General features: G+C 38.7%; 1 protein-coding gene across 2 annotated transcripts; it reads left to right on the plus strand.

The window, feature by feature from the left end:
* The first annotated feature begins 2,662 nt into the window (after positions 1–2,662).
* On the plus strand, positions 2,663–25,893 carry ICOS (inducible T cell costimulator). 2 transcript variants are annotated; one of them, XM_036073858.2, is made up of 5 exons: positions 2,663–2,811; positions 19,337–19,675; positions 20,583–20,689; positions 21,826–21,910; positions 23,868–25,893. In XM_036073858.2, exons 1-5 carry the CDS (start codon positions 2,754–2,756, stop codon positions 23,906–23,908), a joined length of 630 nt encoding a protein of 209 aa, XP_035929751.1. In that variant the 5' UTR covers positions 2,663–2,753; the 3' UTR covers positions 23,909–25,893. The 2 variants fall into 2 exon arrangements, with proteins under 2 accessions (XP_035929751.1, XP_077927350.1); XM_078071224.1 differs by lacking the exon at positions 2,663–2,811 and adding an exon at positions 6,971–7,051.
* Positions 25,894–27,130: the final 1,237 nt, after the last annotated feature.

Here is a 27,130-nt window from a genome sequence, read left to right on the forward strand (position 1 = left end):
ACATTTGCATCAAAGCAAGGCCTGCTCCCTTTAATATCAGTTATCACCAAGTGGCTTACAAACAGAAAATCCTGTTGGTTGGGAAAAAGCAAACAGATTCAGAACAAATAAGAATATGCATATCCAGTTGAACTAAAGCCAAGCCATACCATAATGTGTGTTTTCTCCCCTTGAGACAGAAACATTGCACTCAAATTTTATTAGGAAAACTCTTTTGCATTAGAATATTTTATTTTATTTTATTTATTTTTTTATTTATTCATTTTAGACACAGAGATACTGAGAGAGAGAGTGCATGAACAGGGGGAGAGGGAGAGGGAGAAGCAGGCTCCCTGCTGAGCCAGGAGCCGGACGTGGGGCTCGATCCCAGAACCCTGGGATCATGACCTGAGCTGAAGGCAGACACTTAACCATCTGAGCCACCCAGGTGCCCCGTATTAGAATATTTTAGAACTTCATCTAGGACCTAAGTACATCCACCAAAATATGAGGTCCCCAAATCATGTTACCAGTAATTTCTGGCCAGATAAATGAAGACAAGCATGTGAGTGTAGTGTGGTAATTTAGAGTGTGGAATTCAGTTTCTTTTCTTTTCTTTTTTTTTTTAAAGATTTATTTATTTTAGAGAGAGAGAGAGAGTGAGCAAGGGGAGGGGCAGAGAGGGAGAGAGCGGGGAGCCCAGCGCGGGGCTCCATCTCAGGACCCTGAGATCATGACCTGAGTGAAATCCAGAGTTGGCTGCTTAACAGACTGAGCCACCCAGGCACCCCATGGAATTTGGTTTCATTGTCTGGGTTTGACCTGATTCCATTACTTATTGGCTGTGTGAGTTTGGACTAATTACTTAATCTCTTTAACTCTCAGTTTTCTCGCTGTGAAATGGGAATGATAATGAGATCTCTGTCACAGAGTAGCTGTGAGCATGAAACGAGATCATCCATGTGCAACACAGTGTATGGCACGTGGTATGTACCCCATAAATGTTCATTATTAGATTCCTGCCCTACTATCCTCTGCAGAACCAACCACAGCTGAGCTCTAGAATTTGTGGTAGCTTTTATCAAAGTAAGAGCTTTCCAGACTTAGTTCCAGAGCTAGGCCACAGCAAGGTTAGAAAAAGTCAATTATTCTCCATTGCCTCCTTTTTGCTGGAAAAGGACTCGAGTACAATGACCGTGGGTCTGGAGGCCTTGCCTCTTGGTGCTGTCAAGGAACAAGGATAGCAGGGTAACAGGTTCCCAGGGGTCTTGGTGGCCCAGGATTTCCTGCTCAGGCTAGCTTAACACCTCAAATAGTTTCTCTCACACTCATTACTGAGGCCCAGGAGCCCTAAAAAAAGATCCCTGGGGAAACATCAGAGACATAGTGGAATCACTGCAGGATCAGCCTCCTACCTTACCTGTGGAACCCCTTGGCTCTGGTCCAGGATCCCTAATTGCTCTCCTAGAGCGCCAAACTTGGAGTCCGCTTCAGAGCTCAGACATTGAACTGAAACCCTGGTTGCCCTGACCTCCTGATTTCAGCTTCTCACCTGGATGTCTCCTCTGCAGGCTGACAGTTGGTCTTGCCCTGTTATTTCCCAGAAACCCACCCTGGATCCAGCGTCTTGGAAGCTGGTTCAGACCTCTGGATGGTTGGCTTGAGTGGCTCTACCTGCTTTGGTTAAGAGTGAGGACTCTGGAGCCAGACTCTCCAAATCCTAGCATTGCCACTTGCTATTTGATTTGTGCCGGTACTTTACAACTCTGTGCCTCAGTTTTTCTCATCCGTACAATGGGAGATTAGTCATCCCCATCTCATAGAATGGTTAGGAGAATTAAATGAATTAATACATGTATAAAACATAACATAAATACACATACACAAATAATCCAGATTAATATAGTATTAGCTATATTATATTCTATTTTATACATGTTAAGTATATATTATTTTACATTTAATTTTATGCATGTTTTACATTAAGATGAATATTCTGTATAAACACTTACATACATACAAATCTACTTATTTCTATTATTATTACTGTTGTTATTGTATGTTCTATCTCCCTGCAGAGATGGAGAGACCTTGGGTAGGCTTTTCAACTTTCTTGCTTTCATCTGAGGCTATAGGTACACAATTCATGGTTTCTACAGACTCTGCTGTAATATGCAGGACAGAGTTTAAGTTGAATTAAAATAGACCCCATCATTTGGAGAATTACAATCTACAGTGAATGTGATGTCAATATTTCTCCAATTCCTAAGTCACTCTTCTTCCAGATATATCTTCATTTCCATTTCTGTAATAATTCCCTTTGTTTCTTGTCCTGTTTCTAAGGTTTTCTATCTCTGGAGCAAATAGCAGAAGATAGAATGGTATCAAAAAACATATTATTTATCACTTGGCTGTTGTTAGATCCTGTTATCCCCAGGAACTATTGATTCAGGGGAGTAGGGTGATTCTGAAAATAGGCTTTGTCTCTTTCTCTCGTTTTATTGGAACCAGAATGAGGGTAAAGTTTCCCTCTGTTTTCAAAATTATCAGCAATCCAATCGATTAAGCTGAACCCTCGTGAACAGGCAACAGTAATGCCTCACATAGAGCCACTGACATCAACTGAGAGACACCTCCTTGCCTTGATGGTAAGTGTGACACTACATAAACCCTCACAAAACCCACTTCCTTTCCAGCAAATAGAAAACAGTTGAGAACATGAATTCACTATCAGCTTTGGACACTGGAGAGGGTTGCATCTGTTTCTGGCAAACATGAAGTCAGACCTCTGGTATTTCCTTCTCTTCTGCTTTCAAGTTGAAGCCCTAACAGGTAAGTGGCCCAGTGATTATTTCTTATTAAGTTATCATTCAAGTGAATGTTAAGAAAAACCAAAGGTAGAAAGATCAGGCACCCAATAGAAGGGCTTTTTGTTTGTTTGTTTTCTGTGTTTTGTTTTGTTTTGTTTGTTTGTTTGTTTTTGAAAGTAGGAACAATTGCAGAAGAGCCCAAGCACTTGGCTCGGGTGTGTGTCTCCAGGTCACAGCTGATGGCGTTGAATTTGTCCTGCTTCCTTTGATACTGTGTTTTTCAAGATGAAGAAAAAATTGTTTCATCAGACCATTCAAATTTTAAATTACCTGCTTGGAGTTACCTGTTGGGGGAGAAAGTAGAAGAGTGGCTTACTGTTCTCAGAGAAAGATGAAAGGCAAAATGACTTGTGTCAACTGAATGAAAGTAAAATAATTCTGGCATCTGGGCTGGGAATTCTTTTTGAAGGAGAAAATAAAATGGAAGGGCTTTGAAAAAAAGGATTTTGATTTTAATCTTATCTGGGTGATCTGTTGTCAGAAATGTCCAGGCTGCTCCTGAGTTTCTTTTTTTTTTTTTGACACGAAGTGTCAGGGTCCCTCTAAAAAGCCAGGGAGTAGCGGATGCTAGCCCCTGGAGACGTGAAGGAAAAGCAAACCACCATTCTGAAGTCCTCAATTCTCTCTCTTAGATGGTATATATCAGACTATTTAAACGATTTAAATAATGCGACCTACAACTAAACTAAAAAACGTGTTTCTGCTGCTTCTTACTTGGTACATTTTTGTATTACTTTTATCTTTCACTCTGAGCCATGTTCTTGAGGCTGGCAAAAGCAAAGTGAAATTGTATTAAGTTGGAAAGTTCTATTAACTAAAAGCGAAAGGAGAAATTTAGTAGGTATAATCTTATCTAGACATAAATTTTGCAGCAATACAAAGAAATAAATTTTACTTTTCTCTCCAAAGAATTAAAATGCAAAAGCAGATTGGTCAAATGTTTCATCTTGGGGTAGTTCAAGGTGATTCAAATGCTCTTAAGTAAAGAGGAATGAAGAGTGAACAATTAGAGTCTACTTACAAGTTCCAAAGTCAGGTGGGGGGTACTTGCTTGTTTGTGCCTTGTCTACAACCCAGTGAAATCTTTTAGCAGCATGAATAACAAATGAACAGCTTTGGGATTGATACTCATTTATTCATTCATTCACTTAGCTGTTCATTCACGTGGCACCAAGCACTTACCATTCAGGAGGTATAGTGAAAGCTGCACTGTGTACAATGATGAACAAAACGACAGCAGTCCCTGCTCTCAGGAAGCTAACTGAATGGCTGGGAGAGAGACATTAATCAAATAATCCCATGAATTGATGATAATTACAGGCAGAACTCAGAATGTAACAAAGAAGCCTCTTTAGCCTGGGTGTGTATGTGGGTGGGGTTGGGGAGTGGTGTTCATCAAAGTCTTTTCTATGGCAATGGCACTTGAATTAAGATGTGAAGGATAAGTAGGAATAAATGGGGAGGATGGTGTGAAGGGGAGAAGAACACTCCACACCAGGAGAAGAGGAAGTGCAAAGGACCTGTGGCAGGAGGAAATGAAGTAAGGTCAGAGGACTGGAAGAAGGTGGATGTGCCTGAGCACAGAAAGAGAAGGGTTTGGAATGGTACAAGATGATGCTGGACAGAAAAACAGAGGCCAGATACCATTCAGACTATCTGGGCCATGTAAAGGATTTTGGATTTTTTTCCAAGAACATTGGGACAAGTCATTGAGGGCTTTGTACTGCTAAAAGGTATCCCAATATGTTAAACCCATTTGGGCACTTATGGTTGATGATAGTGTGCTTATTATCAGCTTGAGATTTGAATTAACAATTGTGTTTTTTTCTATGGAAGGATAGATCCAACCTAGGTAGAATTATTTTGAGTTACTAGACTAAGCTGATGAAGAAATTATGCTTCTAGAATGATATTCATCTTAGGCTCTAATGGAATAAAACCAACGTTCACTCTCACCACACAGAAAACTGCCACGTGACAAGCCATTTTTTGGTTTGAGGCGTGAGTGACTAAATGGAGGTCGTAAATTGCTAACTGTCTCCATGTTCAAAATACCTTCACGATACATTTATCTAGCACCTATTCATTCTTCAGAGCCTACACCAAGCACTTGCAGGTCTTTTCCTTTGGCATATTTTTAATCCTTGCAATGAAGTAGGTTTTCTCATCCCACCAAGAGGTTAAGTATTCTTACCTTCAGTGGATGTTTGAACAATCTCAGACCAGGAAAGGCTAAGTGATTTGTTACATAGTAATTCATGGCAGAACCAAGATTAGAACACAAATGTATCTGACTCCAATATTCACACCTTCCACATTGCTTTGAAGTAGCAAGAGATATAACATAATCTTAAAGGGGAGAAATTCTCATCAGTGTTGCGTTTGGTTAGTGAATTAATAGGCTGGAAATCTTGGTGATTTCTTAACTATTGTTCTTAGTGTAAAATTTAACAAAGCCATCTTCTTTTAATGATTCTGGAACAATAGGAAGCTCCTCTTTGTAAAAGGATCTGGAAAAAATGTGAACCTCTACCTCTGTTTAGAAGACCCTCTTTCTACACCTCTGGGCAATGAGAAACATACGGGTGACCTTATGAATTCTGATATTAGAAAGACCACTCAGAAAGCAGTGTGGAGGCTGCGAATAAGTGGGAATGACGGAAGTCAGATGGTGCTTAATAAACGTGCACGTCTCATGATGTGTTCTGGGAGGAAGCTGGGAGAATAACCCTCAGGTTCATTTTGAGTCTTGCTTTTGTTTCCCAGCCATCCAATCCATGATTCCAGAATTCCGTCACCTGAGGAAAAACAACCCTCTGGTGTCTGCAGATCAGCTCCTCCCCAGAGCTCAGAGAGAAGTCTGCTGATCTAAGCTGACCTTCAGTTCCTCCCACAACTCCCTTCAAGTATTTTTTTTTAATTTAAAAACTTTTTGTATTTATTTTTCTATTTTTGAATAGGAGATACATGTATATGGTGTAAAATTTAATAAGTACAAAGGAGTATACAGTGAAAAGTAAGCCTCTCTTGCACCCTTGACTTCCCGTTTCTCTCTGAAAGACCATTGTTGTTACCTGTTTCTTGCTGTGAAACATATTTTCCAGAAATATTCTGTCTATATAGTCTTATATGATTATAATCAAACTTTTTGGATAGCTAACAACATATACATTATTTTCTGCATTTTGCTTTTTTAAAAAAGTTTTAATTATGTATCTTGGAGATTTTTCCACAACCACACATAGAGAGCTACCTTTTATTTTTAATAACTAATCGTATTCCATTATATTGTTTAATTATAATTTATTTAGCACCTTGTTAATGGAAATTTTATTTATAGTTGTTTTTCCTCTTATAAAATCCTTCAAGTACTCTTGTTGGATTTTTAAAAATCCAAATTGTAACCTCCCTGCCCCCATAGATGAATTCAGGCCATTCCCATTCAGTGTGATAAGCCTGTCCTTGATTTTTTTTTTTTTATTAAAGATTTTATTTATTTATTTGAGAGAGAGAGTGAGAGAGAGAAAGAGCACAAGAGGGGGGAGCGGGAGAGGGAGAAGCAGACTCCCTGCTGAGCAGGTAGCCCGATGCGGGACTCGATCCTGGGACTCCAGGATCATGACCTGAGCCGAAGGCAGTCGCTTAACCAACTGAGCCACCCAGGTGCCCTGTCCTTGATTTTATCTCTTCATTGTTATGCTTATTTTATTTATTTTCCTTTGCCGTTGTATCTTCTTTTTTGTCTGGTTCTTTTAATTTCCCTCTTTGCCTCTGTAATTTGGAAGGTTGTCTACAGTTCTTAACTGAGTAAGTCATTATGTTCAGAGAATCTTGAATGTCTATTTATTTATTATTGGCTTAAAATAAATAATGACCGTGGCCTTGCCTGATGTGCAGACCCCACAGTCCCATTGACCTGAGAACTTCTGAAGGTTCTTCCATCCCACTCTCATGCTGTCCTGTTAGTGCACCCCCGCCCCAATCTTGGGCCTTGTTGAAATAATAACTGCAGATCATTGCTAGTTTCCTCTTACAGTATTTCTCTTCTGTTTTAAGAATCCCTTCTTGATGCTTCCTTCACCGATTCAGTGACAGCATCACTTGCCTTCTGCTCCTGTCTTGTGATCTCTGCTCTGATACGGTGATCAGAAGACTTCCATTATTTTCTTCAGATACCCTGGATTCTATGAATTCCAGCATGGGTAAAGAAGTCTTTCTTTTCCTCTGATGGGTAACTAATGTCTTTTCTGGGAATAGGATTTCTGGACTGAAGTCTTTTCTCTTAATGGTCCGTGGATCCCCCTCCACTGTCTGCTGGCTTTTAGGATGGCAGGTGAAGCGTTGTCTGCTAGTCTGATTCTTGTTCTTTTGTAAGCAACTCAAAAAAATTCTCTAGAATCTTGTAAGCTATTTATTTCAATATTGGAATTCAGGAATTCCACGAGGATATGCCTGGCTCTGTGAAGATTTTCATGAGCATTGCTTGGGACTGGGTGAGACTTTTCAATCTGTAGACTTGAGGGGTTTTTTGTTTGTTTGTTTGTTTTGCTTTTTGTTTTTTAAATTTCAGGGATATTTTTCTCCCTGTAGTTGTAGTTGTTTGATCATATCTTTGTCTTTTTCTCTTCTTTCTAGGAATACCTATTATTCTCATGTAAGATCTTGAGTGCCTTGATTTTTCATTACTAGTGAACATAGTGGCTTTCATAACTTGCCATTGCTATTAGCAACTCCCTCAGGTGAAATGGAATATTATAGTTTTTAAATTGCTAGCAGCATATCCCTATTTCTTCGGAGAAACAGAATGTAGGTGTGTAGAGAGGACCTAATTCTCATCTTAATTTTGCTCACTGTAAAGTACATAGACTTGACTTAAAAAAATTGGCCTCTATATTCACAGTTGTAAACTGGGCAAAACCCACAACTTATGCTACTTTCTTATCTTAAGGATATGAATTTTATATGTAAAAGGATTTATTAAACTTTATAAATTAAAAAAAATTTAAAAATCATCTGTTGCCTTCAATACCCTAGGAAAGGGCCACATTTACTCCATAAAAGGCATCTCTGTGCTATTCCAATAAATTGAGTCTATCAAATGGCACTTTTTGGTCATCCTAAGTAAAATAAGACCTTTGGCATTTGAAACCTTCTTATGAAAATTCAAAACCATATTTTGGAAAGTGGAACTTAAGTACATAGAAAATATATAACACAAATGAAAACTGTTAGTCAAAACGTGATTTTTTTTCCCATTGGTTTAGCATGTAAGGTTGATCAACACAGACCAAGGTTTGCAAATTTAAAGAGAGTCAAGTGTTGGGGATATGGACCTCCTCTGGGTCATGTATAACATATTGATGGCTGTTTCTACTTTGCTTGAGGAAAAGCTAAGAAAAATCAAGTTGTCTTTAGGGAGGGTGACAGACTCAAGAATTTTGGTTCTGTCAACCACTGGATCTGATAACATCTTTTGTTTGTCTGAGCCATGTTGACATAGACATTGCACCTTCAACAAGCAATTGAAGATCATTTAAATGTAGCTGTTTTAAATTTGAGAAATCAAACTTTTTGCAGCCAACATTTATATTTTCCTAGGATTCAGCACCAAAAAACAACAACAACAAACAAACAAAACCTCTAGTGCACTCATAATTAAAATTTTGTTTATTTTGTACCATCCAGGTCTAAAGCAAGAATCTCATGGTAGTTCGTGTTTGTACTTATTTAATGATGATGAAAGTTTGCATACGTGAATCCATATTTTTACATGTCTACAGGCAGATAAGTTTCAGAATAATCATTAAGAATTTAGACCTTGTCAGAGCAAGGAGGTAGACTTTGTTGCAGATTCAAATACACAGGGCAACTCAACACGTAATGGTTGATGAATGAGGATGTCTAGAGAAATGAGTGTGTTTAGCACAAAGTAATTTCATATCTAAGAAATTATTTTATATATTTTTGGTGTATGATAACTTTTTAAATCACAGAATATATATGTGGCATCAATGTAAATAGTACTTTAAGTACTTGGGACGTTAATACACATAATACATCTGGAAGGAAAAGAAATACCTGAATATAACTTCCCAGTCAAATTTAATGTTAAAAGCTTCTTCTTTTTTCTTGTTTTTCAGCAAGTCTCTTTGGCTTCTGTGCTTTAGCTTCTATAAAGTTAGGGGGTTGGACTAGATTATTGGACTAAAAGACTCCTTAAGAATGTGGATTCTGGTCTCAGATTATCTAGGTGCATATTATGGTTGCACCATATATTGGCTCGATAACCTTGGGGCAGTTATTCAAGCCTCAGTTTCCTCAAAATAGAAAATCTGACATAAAAGGCTGTTATGAACATCAAATTGTATGTTTCATGTAATGCATTTAACACAGTATTCAATGTATGAGAAACTCTCAAGGCATACAAGTTGTTGTAATATTATTATTTGGAAGCTTTTGAAAGCTTAAATATTTATTTAACTTCCAGACCTATTAGGCTTCAGAAAATTGTCTGAGCATCATTCAGTTTGAATATTTGCCTTTGGACTGGGAAACAAGTGTTCTCCAAAATCCAGTAAACAGATTCTCTTGCTCTGCTTTTCTCATTTTTCTCCTCAGTCCATTGTGGGACATTTGCCAACCATGCTCAGCCTCCATGTTTTTCTATGCATTCATTTATTTCATTGAGCTTCTAATATGTTCCAGATCCTGGGATGATTTAGGTGACCATACTACAGTACTTATCCTTGTGAAGCTCATGTTTAAATGAGGAAGACAGACAAAATATTTATGATCTAAGCTGATATACATTATAAATATATTGGTGTAAAATAAGTGTTATTGAGAGCATAGAGATAAGAGTCTTTGACGTCTCAGGGACCAATTAAAAATGGTTCGTAAAGAATGAATGGGGGTCTCTAGGAAGATAAAGAAGTCCTGGGATATTCTAGTTTATGGGAATAGTTTAAAGATGTGAGAAGAACAGCCAAAAAGTTTAGTATGGCTTGAACCTATATGGTCCACAGATTGTGAAAGGAGTTTGTGTCATGCTAAAAGACAATTGATTTTTTTTTACCTCATAAGCCACAATCTAATAGAGACTCTAAGCTGGGGAGTGACATGCTTTTTAGAAACACAATTTTGGGAATAGCATGGAGAATGGACTTGGAAAGGGAGAGAATCCTCTTGAGAAGGTCAGTCAAGAAGCTTCCACAGATGAGGGAAGACAAAAAAAGGTCCTGGATTGGCAATAGGAATAGAGAAAAGCAACTGAATTCAAGAGATATCTTTGAGCTAGAGTCAACTGGACTTGGTGGACAACTGGATCAGGAGAGTCAGGGAGAGGGGTCAGACTAGTGACTCCCTTAAATGATGAGGTTTGAGTTTGGGAGTGAATATTGAGTTCAGGTTGGAAATGTTACTCTTGATCATCAGAAGAAATCAGACAGAGATATTAAAGGAAATTGGAAATAAGGGGTGAGAGCCAAAGGAAGGGGTTGCTGAGATGAAGGTGTGGGTTACTGGAGTAGAAATGGGATCTGGAGCCTTAAATGGAAGAAGTTCACCCAGCCAATGCCTTGTCTATGTGCCCAAAGGGCTTTACACAGCAGCTGAGGGATGGGAAATAATGTGGATATTCTTGGGTGCCAATAAAATTCTTTCTCCCTCCCTTTCTTTGGAAGAGACTTGGGTTCATTTAATCTCCTGTGATTTCCCTGTTAGGACAGATTCAAATCAATGACAATGAATTAACTAACAAGTAACTTGTTTGCAAATTAACTACTTCATGAATATTGCTACAAAGTTTTATAGCCTATTTGGCATTCTTCCATTTTCACGAAGAAAGTTTTTACTAGAAGAAAATCAATCTTCCATTTTTTCTTATTATATAATAAGATGCACACTTTAAAGGACCAAAGATTGTTTTATTCCCCCCTACAAAGTTCCTTGGAGAATAAAAACAATTCAGACATTTAGTGTGTGTGTGTGTGTGTGTGTGTTTCTATGCTCTTTTGGCTTTTTGATTTTCTCCCCACTTTTCTTCACATTTTTTGTCTTTCTTTTCTACAAATGTTAAGAATTTAGATCAGATTGGGCACCTGGGTGGCTCAGTTGGTGAAGTGTCATGATCCCAGAGTTCCAGGATGAAGTCTGGCATCGGACTCCCTGCTGAGTGGGAAGTCTGCTTCTCCCTCTGACCCTTCCCCCTCTCATGCTTTCTCTCTCTACGCTCTCAAATAAATAAATAAATAAATTCTAAAAAAGAATTTAGATCAGATTGGGCTTATTTTGCCTGTCCTCCCTACTGACTTCAATCACTTCTTTAGAGTATGGATGTCTTTGAATAGTAATGTAAGTATAGAAAAGATGCATGTATAAAAATCTAAGTTTTAGCCAGTAGACTTATAAGAAATGACAATGCTTTTATGAAAGGTGAAAACAAGGGTAAATGCAGGTTTTCTTAAAAGCCAAAATTTCTTAGTAAAAGATCAAATGTAACAAAACCTAAATAAACATTGCAGTTTTTAGAACTTCATCTCTTATGTCACATTCATGTGCCGTGCTAAGCTAAAGCTTATTGTTTGATTACAGAAAATATGTTTAATAAGCACTATCAATAAATTGCGAACTCAGGAGATCTTATCTTTCTATCACTCTGAGACCTTTGTGGAGGTTTGTGGTTAGAAGTCTGAGTTAAGGAGAGTGAAGTCAAATTGCTGATTAGTCTCACACCCTCTGCAATTGTGTGGGTTTTCTAACATGTTTTTGCCAAAAGATTTTCAACTGGGGATAATACAACTGCTTATAAAGAATCCTGACAGGATGGGTTCTAGCAAGACCATCTTATACTGAAGAAATGGAATAGTTTAGATATTAAAAGAATCAATTTAGAAATAAACTCTTCTGAGCCACAGTACAATTCTCAGGTGAACGATCATTTCTTCCAAGTTTTGTTTTGTTTTGTTTTGTTTTTTTTCTCCCCATACTGCCCTTGCCCTGGAGATATGAATTTTCTTGTCCCTTAAACAATTTGAAAACCTAAAGAAATCACCTAATACAAAGACTCTGAATTTACTCTTGAAAACATTAGTCTATTGATGTCAAGAGTAAGGTTATAAAAATCATAGTTAGCAGAAGTTAACAGGTTTGAACCTCTATTGGGAAGGTGGTATTCTTTAGACATTGTAGTCAATGTGATTAAAAGACATAGTTCTTTTAATCTGTTCTCTAGAGTACTTATAATCTAGGAGTATCAACAAGAAGTACATAGATATGGTAACAAAAAACCCCCCCAAAAACTAATACTTAATATTCAGATTTTAAGACCCATCACCAGGATTCAAGAGAACATATTTTTATTGTGTTTTTAATAATGTATTAAATGCTAAAAGATATAGCGTGGTATTTTATCACAACCACATGCTGTGGTTTTGAAACATCTGCATATATTGGAAAAATTATTGGTCCAGGGGCCCCTATTGTGGTCATACATTTTTTAATGTATGACCAAACAAATTTAAGAAGTGTGCACTCTGGAGGATCTAAATAATCAGCCAGGCTTAAACTTGTCCTCTCCTCTATAGACAAAAAAATAGTCAAAAGAATCATCAATCATCTAAACAAGTCTTTATGAACCTAGTGTATATTTACAGATCAAGAACCTGTTTCTTTGAAGCTCAGAGAGAATTTTCATTAGAATCTGACATTCCATTTCAGGGGATTGATTGACTGATTATACATTTTGCTTGATTATACATCTGCACGTACTTGTTTCCAGAAGAAAGACAACATGGCATAGCTAATCATGGGATCATGTCCCAGTTAGGAGCTGTGTAATCCTGGGCAAGATACTCATTTTTCTGCTCCCGGTCTAGAGTGATAAATGTAAATATAAAATGAAAGGCTTAACTGGATCATTCCTAAGTGCCCTTTTGGTTTTTACATCGTATATTCTATTCATCTCCCCAGACTTATAATATCACTGAGATCTACATATTCATTTGTTCATCTGTCCATCCTTCCAATAAGTATTTATTATGACTTACTACATACTAGGTGCTATTGTAGATACTTGGGATGGATTGATGAATAAGATCAACAGGTACCTGATTTTAAAGCTGATGTTATAGTGGGGTAGCCAGACAATAAACAAGTAAATAAATAAACCGGATAATTTCAGACAATGATAAATACTTTCTCTCAGGTAATATGATAGAAAATGACATGGGGTGTACTTTGGATTGAGGGGTCAGTGGTCACTGAAGAAGTAAGAAGCAATCATGTGAAGATCTGAGAGAACATCCCAGGTGAAGAACCAACAAATTCAAAGCCCAGGGGACCAGTTGCTTATGTTTGAGGAATAGAAAGAAGAGAAGTATGGCTGCAGTGTAGTGAATGACTGGTATAAAATGGTGTTAGAGAGGTAGGTAGGTCATGCAGGTCATGGAAACCAGGCTAAGGATTTGGATTTTATTCTAAGTGAGATGTATGTTTTATAAGCAGGGCAATGACACTATCTGTGAATGTTAAAAGATGATTCTGGCTTCCCTGAGGAGAATAAATGGTAAATGGGCAGGAGTGAGAGCAGAAAATTAGGAGACTCTTGTAGTCCTACAGAGAGATGATGCTGGTTTGGCCCAGTTGAACTTTAAGTGCAGGAGTAGTGGATAGACTCTACCAGACATAAAACAGAGGTACAGGAAATTAGCCCTTCTTCCTGTAGACAGATTTTAATAGGATCCTGTGAGACTCAGTCTGTAGTGATCATGAAGTATCTAGCTTCATGTGGTTGCCTGCTTCCATTACACTTCCCTTGCTTGTTGCTAGCGGCACTTCAACCTTAGATTGAACCCAGAATCTTTTATGCACCCAAGAAGTTGTATGACCTTAGACAAATAATCTAACCTGTCTGGGTCTTCAGTTGTCTGAACAAAAGAATTAGGCTTGCTGTATAATTTCTAAGTTTACCAGGTCTGATTGTTTATGATACTGGGTGGAGGTTGAATCGTGTTACAGGAAATGTGAAGGAGAAGGTGTTTATGGGGCTCTGAAACATGGACAGTGTCTATGAGCGTTTACGGGCACTGGAGATGGAGATGGGATGTTAGGGAGGGTGAGGAACATATCAAAGACTGTGAGAATGGATATTTTGGAGGATGGTTTTTTTAAAAGATTTTATTTATTTGACAGAGAGAGAGAGCACAAGCAGGGGGAGTGACAGAGGCAGAGGGAGAAGCAGGCTCCCCGCCGAGCAGGGAGCCCGATGCGGGGCTCGATCTCAGGACCCTGGAATCATGACTCGAGCAGAAAGGCAGACGCTTAACCCACTGAGCCACTCAGGCGTCCCAGGGAGGATGATTTTATATTAAGAGGTGGTATGTGAAAAAAAAAAATTTAAGCTGAGAGAAAGGAAAAAAGAACAAGGAGAAAGAAATTGGTGAGGGGAATACTCACAATTTTTAACTTCCAGTATGGCAGAAGAACAGACCAAACATATCTGATACTCAATCAAAACAAACACTGGCTATAAAAATTGGTGCTAGGGATACCAGCACTCCCTGTTGAATGTTAGATTTGGAGATGAGAATATCCAGGGAGGGTGGAGAAAAGATTCTGTTTCTGCAGTTATAAGAAACTAATATATTCACGTTTTCCTTACATTGTCTGCTGATCCACTAAATGCTTTAGCCATGGGTATAGAAATGATCCCCTTTGATACTATTTTTTTCACATGTCATCAAAGGCTAAGGAGCATTTGTAATTAGGTATTTGAGAATATCTGTTCTACAGGTACCAAGGTAATTATGAAGTAATTGATTCAATATCATACCTGGCTCCTTTAATTGAAAACATTCAAATTGCAGACTTAGAGTTGTCAAATGGTTTTCCAGATGAAAAGCTTAAGCATTGGGTATGTAGGGACATAAGTCAGGTGTCTTATCACTACATTTCATAATAAAAAGCTCACCTGGGAAGTTTTTATTATTTTATTTAAAAAAATTTTTTTTAAAGATTTTATTTACTCATTTGAGACAGAGAGATACAGAGAGAGAGCATGAACGGGGGAGAGGCAGAGGGAAGGAAGAAGCAGACTCCCCGCTGAGCCGGGAGCCCAACATGGGGCTCGATCCCAGGACCTGGAGATCATGACCTGAGTCGAAGGCAGACGCTTTACCATCTGAGCCACCCACGTGCCCCTCACCTGGGGAAGTTTTTAGATTAAATATGAAAAAAGGAACAAGTCACAGCGTCCAGCAGAAATGAACTTGGAATCCCCAGTTACTCCTCTCATGTCAATGGCACACATCCTTGGCGCTATCACTCAAGAAAGACTTAGGTAGTCTTCTTAGCCCTACCTAAATACTTTTACAGGGAATGTGAATGTCTCATTCATTTTCATTTCTCCTGACTCCCTGGAATCCCCCAGTAAGATGCTGGGACTGAGAGAATTATGGAAACAACAACAAAGTAATAGCTCTCTTGGTTGTTTGCAGTCTCCTCTGGATATATTTTGATCCTGGATCCCTAGAGAGTAAGTGTTGGAAAGAATTTTATGTTTTGGTCTCACTTCTTTATTTCCCAGAGGAAGAGGCTGAAGTCCAGAAGGGTACCAAAGTCACAGACTTGCTAATGGCAAGACCAGAATTTTCCTCACGTTTTCTTGGGAATCACCACATTGTACTTCCACTACTCTGCACTGCTGACTGTTATATTTCATCTTGTGTTGGGTTACGGGTCATAGTGTGGGAATGGGGCGGAGAAGGGAAGCTGCTAACAAAACATCTTCAGAAACATAAGACAGGGCATCTCTATGTGTTTACATGGTGGCCACAGTCACTTTTGCTCCAAGATCTCTTTGTGGTTTACTTGCTGTCATTCTAAAGTCCTTGGGAAATGTGCTCTGAACATTTCTAAAGAAACTGAGAACGAGCCCACTGATTTTATCATTGGCAGCAGGCTGTAGAGACATAAACATCAGAACGACAGTCATGCAACATAATTTACTTTCAGGTAAATAAGTCCCCAAGCAAAAACACCTTTCCTTTGAATATAATGTAGACTACACCTATGCTCATGCTATCAATTCTTTCCTTTTTGCCTTTTGCCTATGTTGTTTCCTCTATTTTTAAAATGAAACAAGTGTTATTTTCCTTCTGTATAATTTTGTATTCCAGAACAAAACATCTACACAGAAAAGTGAACATAAATATACAATTTAATGAATCATTATAAAGCATACTACCTTACTCCCATAATCACCACAGCTCAAGAAATAAAACATTGTCAGCACCTAGAAGCCTTTCCACCCCTGTGTTTTCCTTCCTGATTCCAACACTTCCTTCCCTTTATCCCAAATCATTAGGTTGCATTTTTGTGTTGTCCATTTAGGTTATATATTGTTTCTATTCTTTTAGTCATTATGCAAGAAATAACATGCATGCTTCACTTACTGAAGTTTCTCGTTACATATACCTTTACTATTTTTCTTTTTTACTTTCTATTGTTAATGCTGAGACATCACCTGATGGTCTAATAGTTCCTTCTTTGAAGGTCATCAGTCTCTTTTCTATGGCGGCTCTTAGGACTTTCATTATGATATGTCTAGACGTGCATATTTAAAAAATTTGCTTGTTATTTGTTAGGATTCTTAAATCTGGATGAGGACTGCATTTCAAATAATTTTTCCAACCTAATTTTCTAGTTCACCAATTCTCTCTTTAGCTCTAATATGCTTTGAGGGGCGCCTGGGTGGCTCAGTCGTTAAGCGTCTGCCTTCGGCTCAGGTCATGATCCCGGGATCCTGGGATCGAGCCCCGCATCGGGCTCCCTGCTCTGCAGAAAGCCTGCTTCTCCCTCTCCACTCTCCCTGCTTGTGTTCTCTCTCTCTCTGTCTCTCTCTCTGTCAAATAAATAAATAAAATCTTAAAAAAAAAAAAAAATTATAATATGCTTTGAACCTATCCATCGAATTTTTAATCATAGTTACTATGGTTTTTTACCAGTTCTAGTTGATTCTTTTTCAAATTAGTTGTTTTTAGTTTCCTGTGCTTTGCAGATATTATTACAAGTTTGTCTTTTATTGCCTTAAATGCAGTAAGCTCAATTGTTTATTTTGGGGGTCTGATAATTCAAATATATAATTTGGGGGGGTTGTTTCTGTAGTCTGTTGTTTCTATTGTTTTGTTTCCTTGCATGTCATTGTTTTTAAATATTATTTGCAGATAGGATTTGAGGCCTAGGATGTAAATCTTTTCTTCCTGGAATAGTTGCATTTTTACTATCAAAAGCCTAAGGGTAATAATAATCCAAAATTACCTTAAACAAAATTCGAGGATTTAGGTTTTCTGGACCATTGAAGTGATTTGAAAGTGAGCTATAATCTGCAGGAGGCTGGTTTCTTCTGGCTTAACTGTAGTGCAAGAAGGAAACCCTTTGAGATCCCAACTTATTGAGGGAGGCTCTTCCAGGTTTCTTGCTTTGCAGACTCTGGGAGTTGAGACATATAAACAAAAGCTTGAACCTGGCAGAACAGCGAATGCTCTCAGAGTAAAAGCCACTTCTGAGCTCTGCTCATCTCTCTGGGTTCTGGTTCTTCAAATTTAACCTACCAATTTCTCCTCTTTGTGAAACCTCATTAAGCCTTTTAATAATACTTTTAGACCCTTTTGTTCAGCATTTTTGGTTGTTTGGTGTGGGAATTTGTTTGGATCTGGACTGCCATAACTGAAAAACTAGAACACTTGTACATATTTTCACAATCAAACCCCAAGTGGAAACTCTATTTCCCTTGTAATCTGAGAGCCATAAATTAAAGCCTACAGATATTAAGGAGAATAACTGTGCTAAATCTTAAATAAAATCAAGGCAACTAGTGCAAGCAGAGTTGTGGCAAATGAATCCACCTGCCTAATGCTAGTCCTCTCACAGATGGGAGTTCTTTCAGAAAGCGATATGGTAACACACAGTGTTATAATCATGTTTAAACATTGTGGCCACACGTCATAAAAGCAAAATGCTAAAAATAACCATAATATTCAACCTTAGTGGAAGGCTTTAACAAATTATATGTTAATATTATGTCCTAATATATAATCATTAAAAAGGATACTTGTGATGACTATGTAAAAAATGGAACATTTATGATATACCATTAAATGACAAGAGCAGAACACAAAGTAATGTGTTTGCTATATAAAGCATATGTCTGGAAGGTAAAGAGCAAATATATGCAAATAGCATTTCTATTTCACTGTAGGGCTGGGCAACTTTTTTTTCCTTAAACATTCATTATACTTGTTATATACTCTTTTTAGGAATAAAGGGAGATTTCAAAACATAAGCAAAAAACTGTCATGCTAATAATTTTCCCAAACAATTTCAGTGAGAAACTTTTATATTAAAGAAAAGGAAAAAAGGAAAGCAGAGAGCAGTTTGAATTTATAATCCAGTAGCTCAGAATATGCAACTAGCTAAAACCTTTTCCATTCTTTTTTCATGTGACCCCTATGTAGTTTTCAAAAACACCTTTGGCTTGCTGTAAGCTTAAAATTTATTGAAAAAAAAGAAGAAGAAAAAGTATACAAAAATCTGGGGCCTTACTATTGTCATCAGACCTTGATTCAATTCTCAATGGATCAGGTTCAGAAAAGACATATTTCTATCATTTGAAAATGATTCATCTGCTGTTTTACTCTCTGGCAGGAGGGTATAATGTAAATATATATTTATATATAATCAGTCATTTTTAGTTTAAGCTATTTTTCACTTTTTAATTTTTTTTCCTAAACTACATTATTTCCCAAATCTCATCCGAAATTTTCCTTTGTTTGACTAAGTGCTAATTCTCCTTCAATTTCAATTTTAAAATCAAAAGGGCATTATTTGATTCTGTAAACAAAAATAGAACCCCACCACCTTTATTTGAACAGTACTCCTTTGTTAGCATTAATTAGGATGGTTTACAATATATTTATTTGTTTACCATCTGTCTCCAATATGAAAGGGCAGGCAACATCTCTGATTATACTATGTAAATATATTATTTATTACAAATTATATATTCATATATAACAAGCAAATTTCTGTGTAGGCTTTTTTTTTAAGGGCACAGTTTTATTTTTTGTCATGTTCTTTTTTTGTTGTTGTTGTTAAAGATTTTATTTATTTGACAGAGAGAGACACAGCCAGAGAGGGAACACAAGCAGGGGGAGTGGGAGAGGGAGAAACAGGCTTCCCGCTGAGCAGGGAGCCCGATGCAGGGCTCGATCCCAGGACCCTGGGATCATGACCTGAGCCAAAGGCATACGCTTAACTAGGGAGCCACCCAGGCGCCCTATCATGTTCTTTTGGTTGTGAAATTCTTTCATTTTGGTGCAATAGAGGTGACTGTATGAAAAGAAGAGATTACTTGTGTGTTTAAATATAATTACTGGAGTAACATCTTCATAAAATGTCACTTTCGCTTTGTTTTCTTCCTTTTTATCCAGGAGAAATCAATGATTCTGCCAAGTCTGAGATGTTTACGTTTCACAATGGAGGTGTACAAATTTTATGCAAATTCAGTGATACTGTCTGGCAATTTAAAATGGAGTTGCGGAAAGGGACGGAAGTACTCTGTGATCTCACTAAGACAAAGGAAAGTGGAAACACAGTGTCCATTAAGAAACCAAAATTCTGTCAGTCTCAGTTATCCAATGACGGTGTCTCCTTTTTTCTGAACAACTTGGACAGTTCTCACGCTAGCTACTACGCCTGTGAACTGTCAATCTTTGATCCTCCTCCTTTTCAAAAAAAGAATATTAGCAGAGAATATCTGAATGTTTATGGTAAGACATTGTTTTCATCTTTCAGACTCGAGTACGTTTGTATTTTAATGACTTTTCTCACTCATGAAAACAAGCAAATAAGTATCTTTTGTAGAGTTCGCTTTGGTGCAATTGATGACGATCATTGATTATGAAAATATGCAAGGGATCATTTATTAATAATAATAATTAATATTAATCAGTAATATGCAATTTGATCATGCAGACTGCTATGTTAGAAATAGATCATGTTGTCTTTAAAACGCATATGTCATTAGAGATCAGGATAAAAATTAAGACTAATTACCCAAATCCATGGCCTAACGGCCATTGCCTCTATTCACATAAAGTTTAAGGTTTTGGTTTGTGGAATGAAAGGAGATGATTGAAAATAATAGTTTTAGGGCGCCTGGGTGGCTCAGTCGTTAAGCGTCTGCCTTCGGCTCAGGTCGTGATCCCAGGGTCCTGGGATCGAGTCCCACATCGGGCTCCCTGCTCGGCAGGAAGCCTGCTTCTCCCTCTCCCACTCCCCCTGCTTGTGTTCCTGCTCTCGCTGTCTCTCTCTCTGTCAAATAAATAAATAAAATCTTAAAAAAAAAAAAAAAAAAAAAGAAAATAATAGTTTTATACCATTACTATCCCTACTTACTTTTCTACCAAAATATGGACAAAAAAAAAGTCCCTTCTATTAACCCCATTTGTAAACATTATGTGTGCAGAGAGTCTTTTAGGTTTTAGCTTTTAAGTTCTTGCTGTAGTACAGAGATGACGTTATTTACAATTTATTGGATTCCATGATTGTAATGAAGCCAAGCTCCATTTGATTAAATCACTTTTTTAAATTTGGTAAGAGAACCTGTGATTCAGCACTGAAAGAGGAGATTTGATTCTCTCAGTTTTCCCTTAACATGTTTCTTTTCCAACCCAGAATCACAGACTTGCTGCCAGCTGAAGTTCTGGCTACCCATAGGATGTGCAGCTTTTGTTGGAGTCTATATTTTTGGATGCGTATTTCTTTGTTGGCTTACAAAAAAGGTGAGCGATGTCTATTTTTTCTTGCACTTGCTTTACTGAAGAATATCAGTAGTTATTTACTCACCAAAACACATATCGCTCTAGCCAGGGTAATTTGATTAACAGACAGACGATTTCTTTTCCACAAGATATGCCTACTAATTAAACTACTAACTTGGCAGAGAAGCTTATTTATTTTACAGCTGCTTCAGTCTAAAAAAGGATTTGATGGCTTACAGAGAGAGCTGTTATTGTTATTATTCAAAAAAGATAAGGGAATCGGGGCCAAGAAAACACAAAAAGGCAGGACGAAGATTGAAACATAAAAATAGACGCTTCTGCTTTCTAAGAATTATTGCATGCGGGCTGCACATTTGATTTTAAGTTTCCAGAGTCAGGGCAAAGAGGAAACAATCCGTTTTATGTTTCCCTCAACTTGTCGATTAAACAATCAGTGAGAAAGTCTTATAAGCTGCCAGCAGCAGCTGAGAAGGAAATGGCCAGCTTCTTCCTATGGTAAGTTGCTAGGGCTCTGTTTTTAAAGAACACTAATATAACACTGTATGTAAACTAACTGAAATTAAAATTAAAAACTTTAAAATTTAAAAAATTTTAAAAATTTAAAAAATTTAAAAAATAAAGAACACCACAAAAAAGCTAGGGAGATAACTTGACAATGACAAAACAATCTTTCTGTGCTGGGGGATTTTCTTTTCAGTTGTTCACAATACAGATTCTCAATGAAAGAACTCACACCATTCTGCATATTACACAAGTATGCTAATACCCAAGTATATCCACAGTGTGATCATTGGCCAGACCGTGGGTATATCTGTGCCAGGATGGAATTTGGTAAGAAAGAGAAAGAAGGAAGACAGTGAGATAGGGCCCATGATTGAGATCTACAGAGGAAGGAACAATAAAAACAAAAATGAGGAAGGAAATTCGGCAGAAGCCTCTTTATTTAAAGCCCTTTTCATATTGTTCTCCTACTTAGCTGCAAGTCAGGAGCCTGAGCCGTATCCTAACACTTTTGTCACATACCACTTCAACCAAGAAGAGAAAACAGTAAAAAAAAAGAAAAAAAAAAAAAAAAAGACCAGGGATGGAGATAAGGAAGAGCAGATGACAAACCATATTTCTGACTTTTCTTCCAGAAATATCGATCCAGCGTGCATGACCCTAACAGCGAGTACATGTTCATGGCAGCAGTGAACACAGCCAAAAAACCTGGATTCACAGGTACTGCTCCATCTGGGGCTTTGGGCAGAGCAGAGTGTTTTTCACCTTAAGCCTGGAATTTTCATGGTTTATTTTAGAGGAAGGGCAAATGTCTCTAAGGCCCAATTTTAGATTTTTCCATGAAATTCTGAACTTTCACTTTAAGTTTATACTCTGTGCAGTACATTGAAAACAAACAATAAGTCTGTAAGCCACTATTAAAAATAAACAAGCAAAAGATTCATAAGCCACTATTGTATCTAGGCAGTTTTCCAATCACTGTTTCAAAAACTGGGATGATTCTAAGTCTTCCTTGGTAAGAAGTTCTTTAAGTCACCTGATGAACATTTATTGGCTATCAGTGAAGTGCAAATTACTGAGCGAGGCATGGGAGATACACAAACATGTGGAGGAGGGTTTTGGACACAGATTTGGAAGAGAGATCTGGGCCGGTGCTCCCCAGTGGAAAGAGGAGTCGGGGAAGCTAGTATTATTCTGATGAAAAGAAGGTGCAAGGTCAGAGAGTCTGGATGACTGACTGCACAAGGCCAGTTAGGTGTGACTTTGACTTTTTCCATTCAGAGTGAATATTGTCAATTCAAGGGTTGTTAAGCTGAGGAGCATCTAGAAAGTTTGAAGCATTCCTTGTGGAAAATTTGTAAGGCTCATGCCTTTGAGATGAAGAATGTAATAAGACAGAAGCCCCTGAATTTTTGCCACCATTCAGTGGTGAAGGACTTGTATAAATGGGATGCAAACAGCATCTGTAATCATGGACTTAAAGCATGGGAAAGGAGTTAATGCTCCTCAGGCTAACTCCTCATTTTTTTGGTGAGAGAAATTGATGCCCAGGGCGTTCAGTGATTCCTTTTGCTCCCTAGAGGTTTCCTACCATAGCTTTGTCACTAGCAAAGAACGTGTGTTTCATGGCTTTACTATTGAAAACAACAACAACAACTTTTCATCTCTGTGCTTATAATAATGTGTCTGTTTTAGTTCGGATCCCTGAAAGCAGACCCTGAGACAGACACTTGGGTATAAGTAGTTTATTTGGAAGGTGGCGCCAGGAAAAAGGGGTGAGGGAGCAGGGAGAGTGAGACAGGCAAGGAAGAAAAGCAAATGAAGGTTGCATTACTGAGATCTCAGCTGGAGGCCACAGAACTTCTGAGAAATGTTCAGAGGTCTCCCAGAATCGTTCTTCTGAAGGGTGGCAAGTGTGGTTATCTATCCACTGGCTCCCATCCCCACTGGCTTGGGGTTGCCAGCAGGGCTCACGAGCTTTCCCTCATGCACCTGGAACAATGCTCTATGCTTGGAAGAGTGTCTCACAAGTCTTCAGAGAAAGCCCAGAGGTGGAAAGCAGAGAAATGCACGGTGGGGCTATTGTGCTAGAATGGACAGCATGTGCAGAAGTGTCTGCCCCAGCTGTGGCTGGAATCAGAGGTGGACATTTTCACACCCCACCTACCACGTGTAATAACTGAACATGGCCAGAGTGTGAGCTTCTTGAGGGTAGGTAGGGTCTCTCCTCTGTATTCTGAAACCACACAGACACAGTTTCAAGCAGAGCATGCCTCAGCACCTCTGTCAAATATTTATTGTATGATAATTATATGCATAATACTGTGCTGAGTAATTCGTGTTGGGTAGAGGGAGGGGAGACTCAAGAGAGTCCTTGTCTTCAGTCTGTAATGCCACTGGGAAAGCTGATGTGTTTGTAGAGAGGGTGGAATCATGTGATAGTGGCAAAAGTACTCAGTTACGTGAAGTGTAGCATTCAGCTAACGTCTGTTACAGGAGTCAGGAGTGGGCTGGGAAAAACTTCACGGAAAATGTGGAACTGGTGCTGAGTCTTGAAGCATAAAGAAGAGTTTTGATGGCATGTGCGTGTGCACAAGAGGCAGATGAAAGGGACAAACTTGTCGAAGGGAACTGGAATAGAGTGCTTTTAAAAATGTTGTGCTGCGTGTTGTTACAGGTGTACCCCATAATCTGGAACTCTGCGGCACGCAGGCATGAACCACACTGGCCGGCGTCCCCCCGCCATGAAGCGCAAGATTCCCACGTTCCCTGGACCGCAGAGAGTCAGGCTTGATTTGAGTACATACATCTTCTGCTGGTGTTTTGTTCAATCTGGACCAGCGACTCTATCAGTCAGAAGGGATTTTAACAGGCTGCTTCAGTACTGTGGGGTTATCAAAACACCCTCTTGCAACTAGTTTTATAGAAAGCCCAGCTCGTGCTCGCTCAACAAATAGACCTCACTGGGATGGAATTCCAGATCTTCATATCTGCTTCTAGCAATGCACCAGCCAGTAAAACAAACACATCTACAGATATTTTTAAGAGATGCCAAGGGTACTGAATCTGCAAAGCAAATGGGCAGCCAAGGGCCAGTATCTGTCCGCATTTCACTAACAGACTACCTCTTCTTCCTGTAGGAATGAGCATTCCTTTTTAATGAGATACTGGACGGAGAGGCTTCAGAATTGTAGCTATTTCTGAGGTGTCGACATATAACTGTACTATTATAATACATCAGTACACAGTATTCTTTTCAAACTTCTGAACACCAGTCCCCCACTCCAAGAGTTTAGATGCCTTCATCTGCCTTCAATTTTCCTTTTTAAAATATCTCTACATGACCACTTGATGACAGACGTTCTGAGCAGGGAGCTAGATCTACATTTTCCCCTCTACTTCTCAATAAAATACATATTCATTTAGCTGCAACTAAATATATGTTATATCATTTGCCTATATTCTCCCTATAAGAATATTTTTGCTCCAGAAAGACATCTTATTTTCCCAAATTCAGTTAAAATGATTTACTTTGTTGACTTGTTTTGACCACATTAGTGGTAAAAAAAAAATTGCCCAGAATCAGAAGGGACTTTATTGTATGATTCTGTTTTCTACCATTATCTATGTTTTCATGGTGCTATTAATTACAAGCCAGGCTGTTTCTGTAGATCATATTAAAATTGCAAACAAAAAAAAAACCCCAAACCATCTTTCCCTGTCAAGCATTGTCCTGGAGAAAGAGACAATGATCTATTCAGCAGAAAGCTGTAGTTCCTGGAGGTCACTTCCAAGCTATAGCCACACTGACCTCTGGGCTTGACAGGTTGAAATGGTCCCATCAGCCTGGAACAGCCATCCAGACCTGGGTGGAATTCCAAGGGTTGAGAGACTCCCCTGAGCCCAGGACAACCATCTGCTCTCACCCCCAGAGGCAGAAGTCACCCTGGGGACCATGGTGAGTCCGCCTGCATTTGTACTTCCGGGCTCTGGGAAGAAGCACAGATGTATCAGGGAACATCAACATGATTCCCTCTCCTAGGAAACATTCAGCCTGGAAACTGGCCCTGGCCCTTCAAGATAGGCTTTCTTTGAATACAATTTGGTTGGAAAGATTCCTAAATACATATAATATGTCATTAGTCTTAGCTGGAATATCTTCTCCGCTTTCTGTTCGCATGCCCAATGCTTCTGAAGCAGCCAATGTACGTGCAACAACATTTTTAACTTTAGGTAAAATGGGGTTGTTTAGTAGTTTTAAAATTTGTAGGTGCCTGCTTATAGTGTTCTTTAAAAGCGAGACCAGATGTGTCATTACGCACACTTAGGTTGTTGTAAGCGTGTGTAATGTGGATGTGTGCAGTACAGTACTGCATTTGTAATTTGAATCAAGTACGGTGTCCTGTTTCTAGCTGACTCGGACAGTCTGGTTGGCTCCGCAGAGGTGTCCTCTGGGTGGTTTGCAGCTTGCTGGGGGGCGGTTAGAGCGGGGGTAGAGCCTTCATGTGGGGTCCACCTGGCCTGGTTGTCCAAACTGTGCTCTGAAGCATCCTCATCCTCAGCACTGGACATTTCAAAGTGGATTATTAAAAGATACAATTTCTGTGAAATAAAGACTTGTTTTAAGAGGAGCTACTCATGAAATAGACGTTAGCGGTAGTAGGAAACTAAGGAATAAATGTTTGATATTCAGCAACTGGAAATACCTCACAGTGTTTTCTTGGGGGGAAGGAAATGGTTACATTAGTTGTAGCTAGCACTTGCAAACTTGGCTGTCTTGAAGGTATTACGCTGCTCAGAACAGTCGCTCTTCATTTTTTTCTTGTTCCTTTTTAAATATGGAAAGAACCACAGACTTATAAAAAAGTTGGAAGTACCGCAGAAGGACTCTTCTTGTCCTCGGTGAGTTTCTGGCCTAATGCCCTATTCACCCCTGAACAGTGTGTATTTCCCATAGACAAGAACACTCTTTTCTCCATAACCACGATACAACCACCAACATCAGAAAAATTTTTTTTTTAAGATTTTATTTATTTGACAGAGAAAGAACAAACAGAGGGAGAGGGAGAAGCAGGCTCCCCACTGAGCAGGGAGCCCGATGAGGGGCACGATCCCAGGACCCTGAGATCATGACCTGAGCCGAAGGCAGACACTTAAACGACTGAGCCACCCAGGCGTCCCCCAACATCAGAAAATTAACACTGATATATTGCTGCCATCTCATTCTCAGGCTGTATTCAAGTTTGTCCAGTGTCCTTCTAATGTCTTTTATAGCAAAAGATTATGTTCAGAATCTCCCCTTGTACTTAATTGTCATGTCTTTGTGATGTCTTTCAGTCTGGGCAGTTCCTCCATCTAGACCTGCGTGGCCTTGACTTTTGAATATTGCAAGCAGTCATTTTGTAAAATACCCCTTGATTTGGGTCAGTCTGAGGTTTCTTGATAATTAAAATCAGGTATCGATCTTTGGCAAAAATAGCACAAGAGTGATGCTGTGTTTTTTTTTTTTTAACAGCATCCTGTCAGGTGCCTCACAATCTTGATCTGTTACATTACTGATAATGCTCATTTCGATCACTCGACTAAGATGGTGTCTGTCAAGCTTCTCCACCGTCAAATACTCTTTTCCTCTTTATAGGTTATAAGTAGTTTACGGGGAGGTACTTTGAAATCTTCTAAATCTTCTGTTCCTTATCAAATTTTCAGCGTATTCATTTGTTCAATTTTATCTGTATGGTTTCCTGTTTTATTCAACGGCAAAACATTTGTGACTGTCATTATCTTATCCCGATGCTTGCCTTGTCCCGTTCCTGGCCGGCAGGAGCCCTGTCCACACTGCCTCGGGCTTCCTTCTGCCTCATCCCCAGCACTTCCTTGCTTTCTGGCAGAACAAGATACTCCCGGGTCAGCTAGTGCTTTCCCATCCCAGTGCAGGCATCA

This window comes from Halichoerus grypus, chromosome 4 (assembly GCF_964656455.1).
Source record: "Halichoerus grypus chromosome 4, mHalGry1.hap1.1, whole genome shotgun sequence".
In the NCBI taxonomy this organism is placed as follows: domain Eukaryota; kingdom Metazoa; phylum Chordata; class Mammalia; order Carnivora; family Phocidae; genus Halichoerus; species Halichoerus grypus.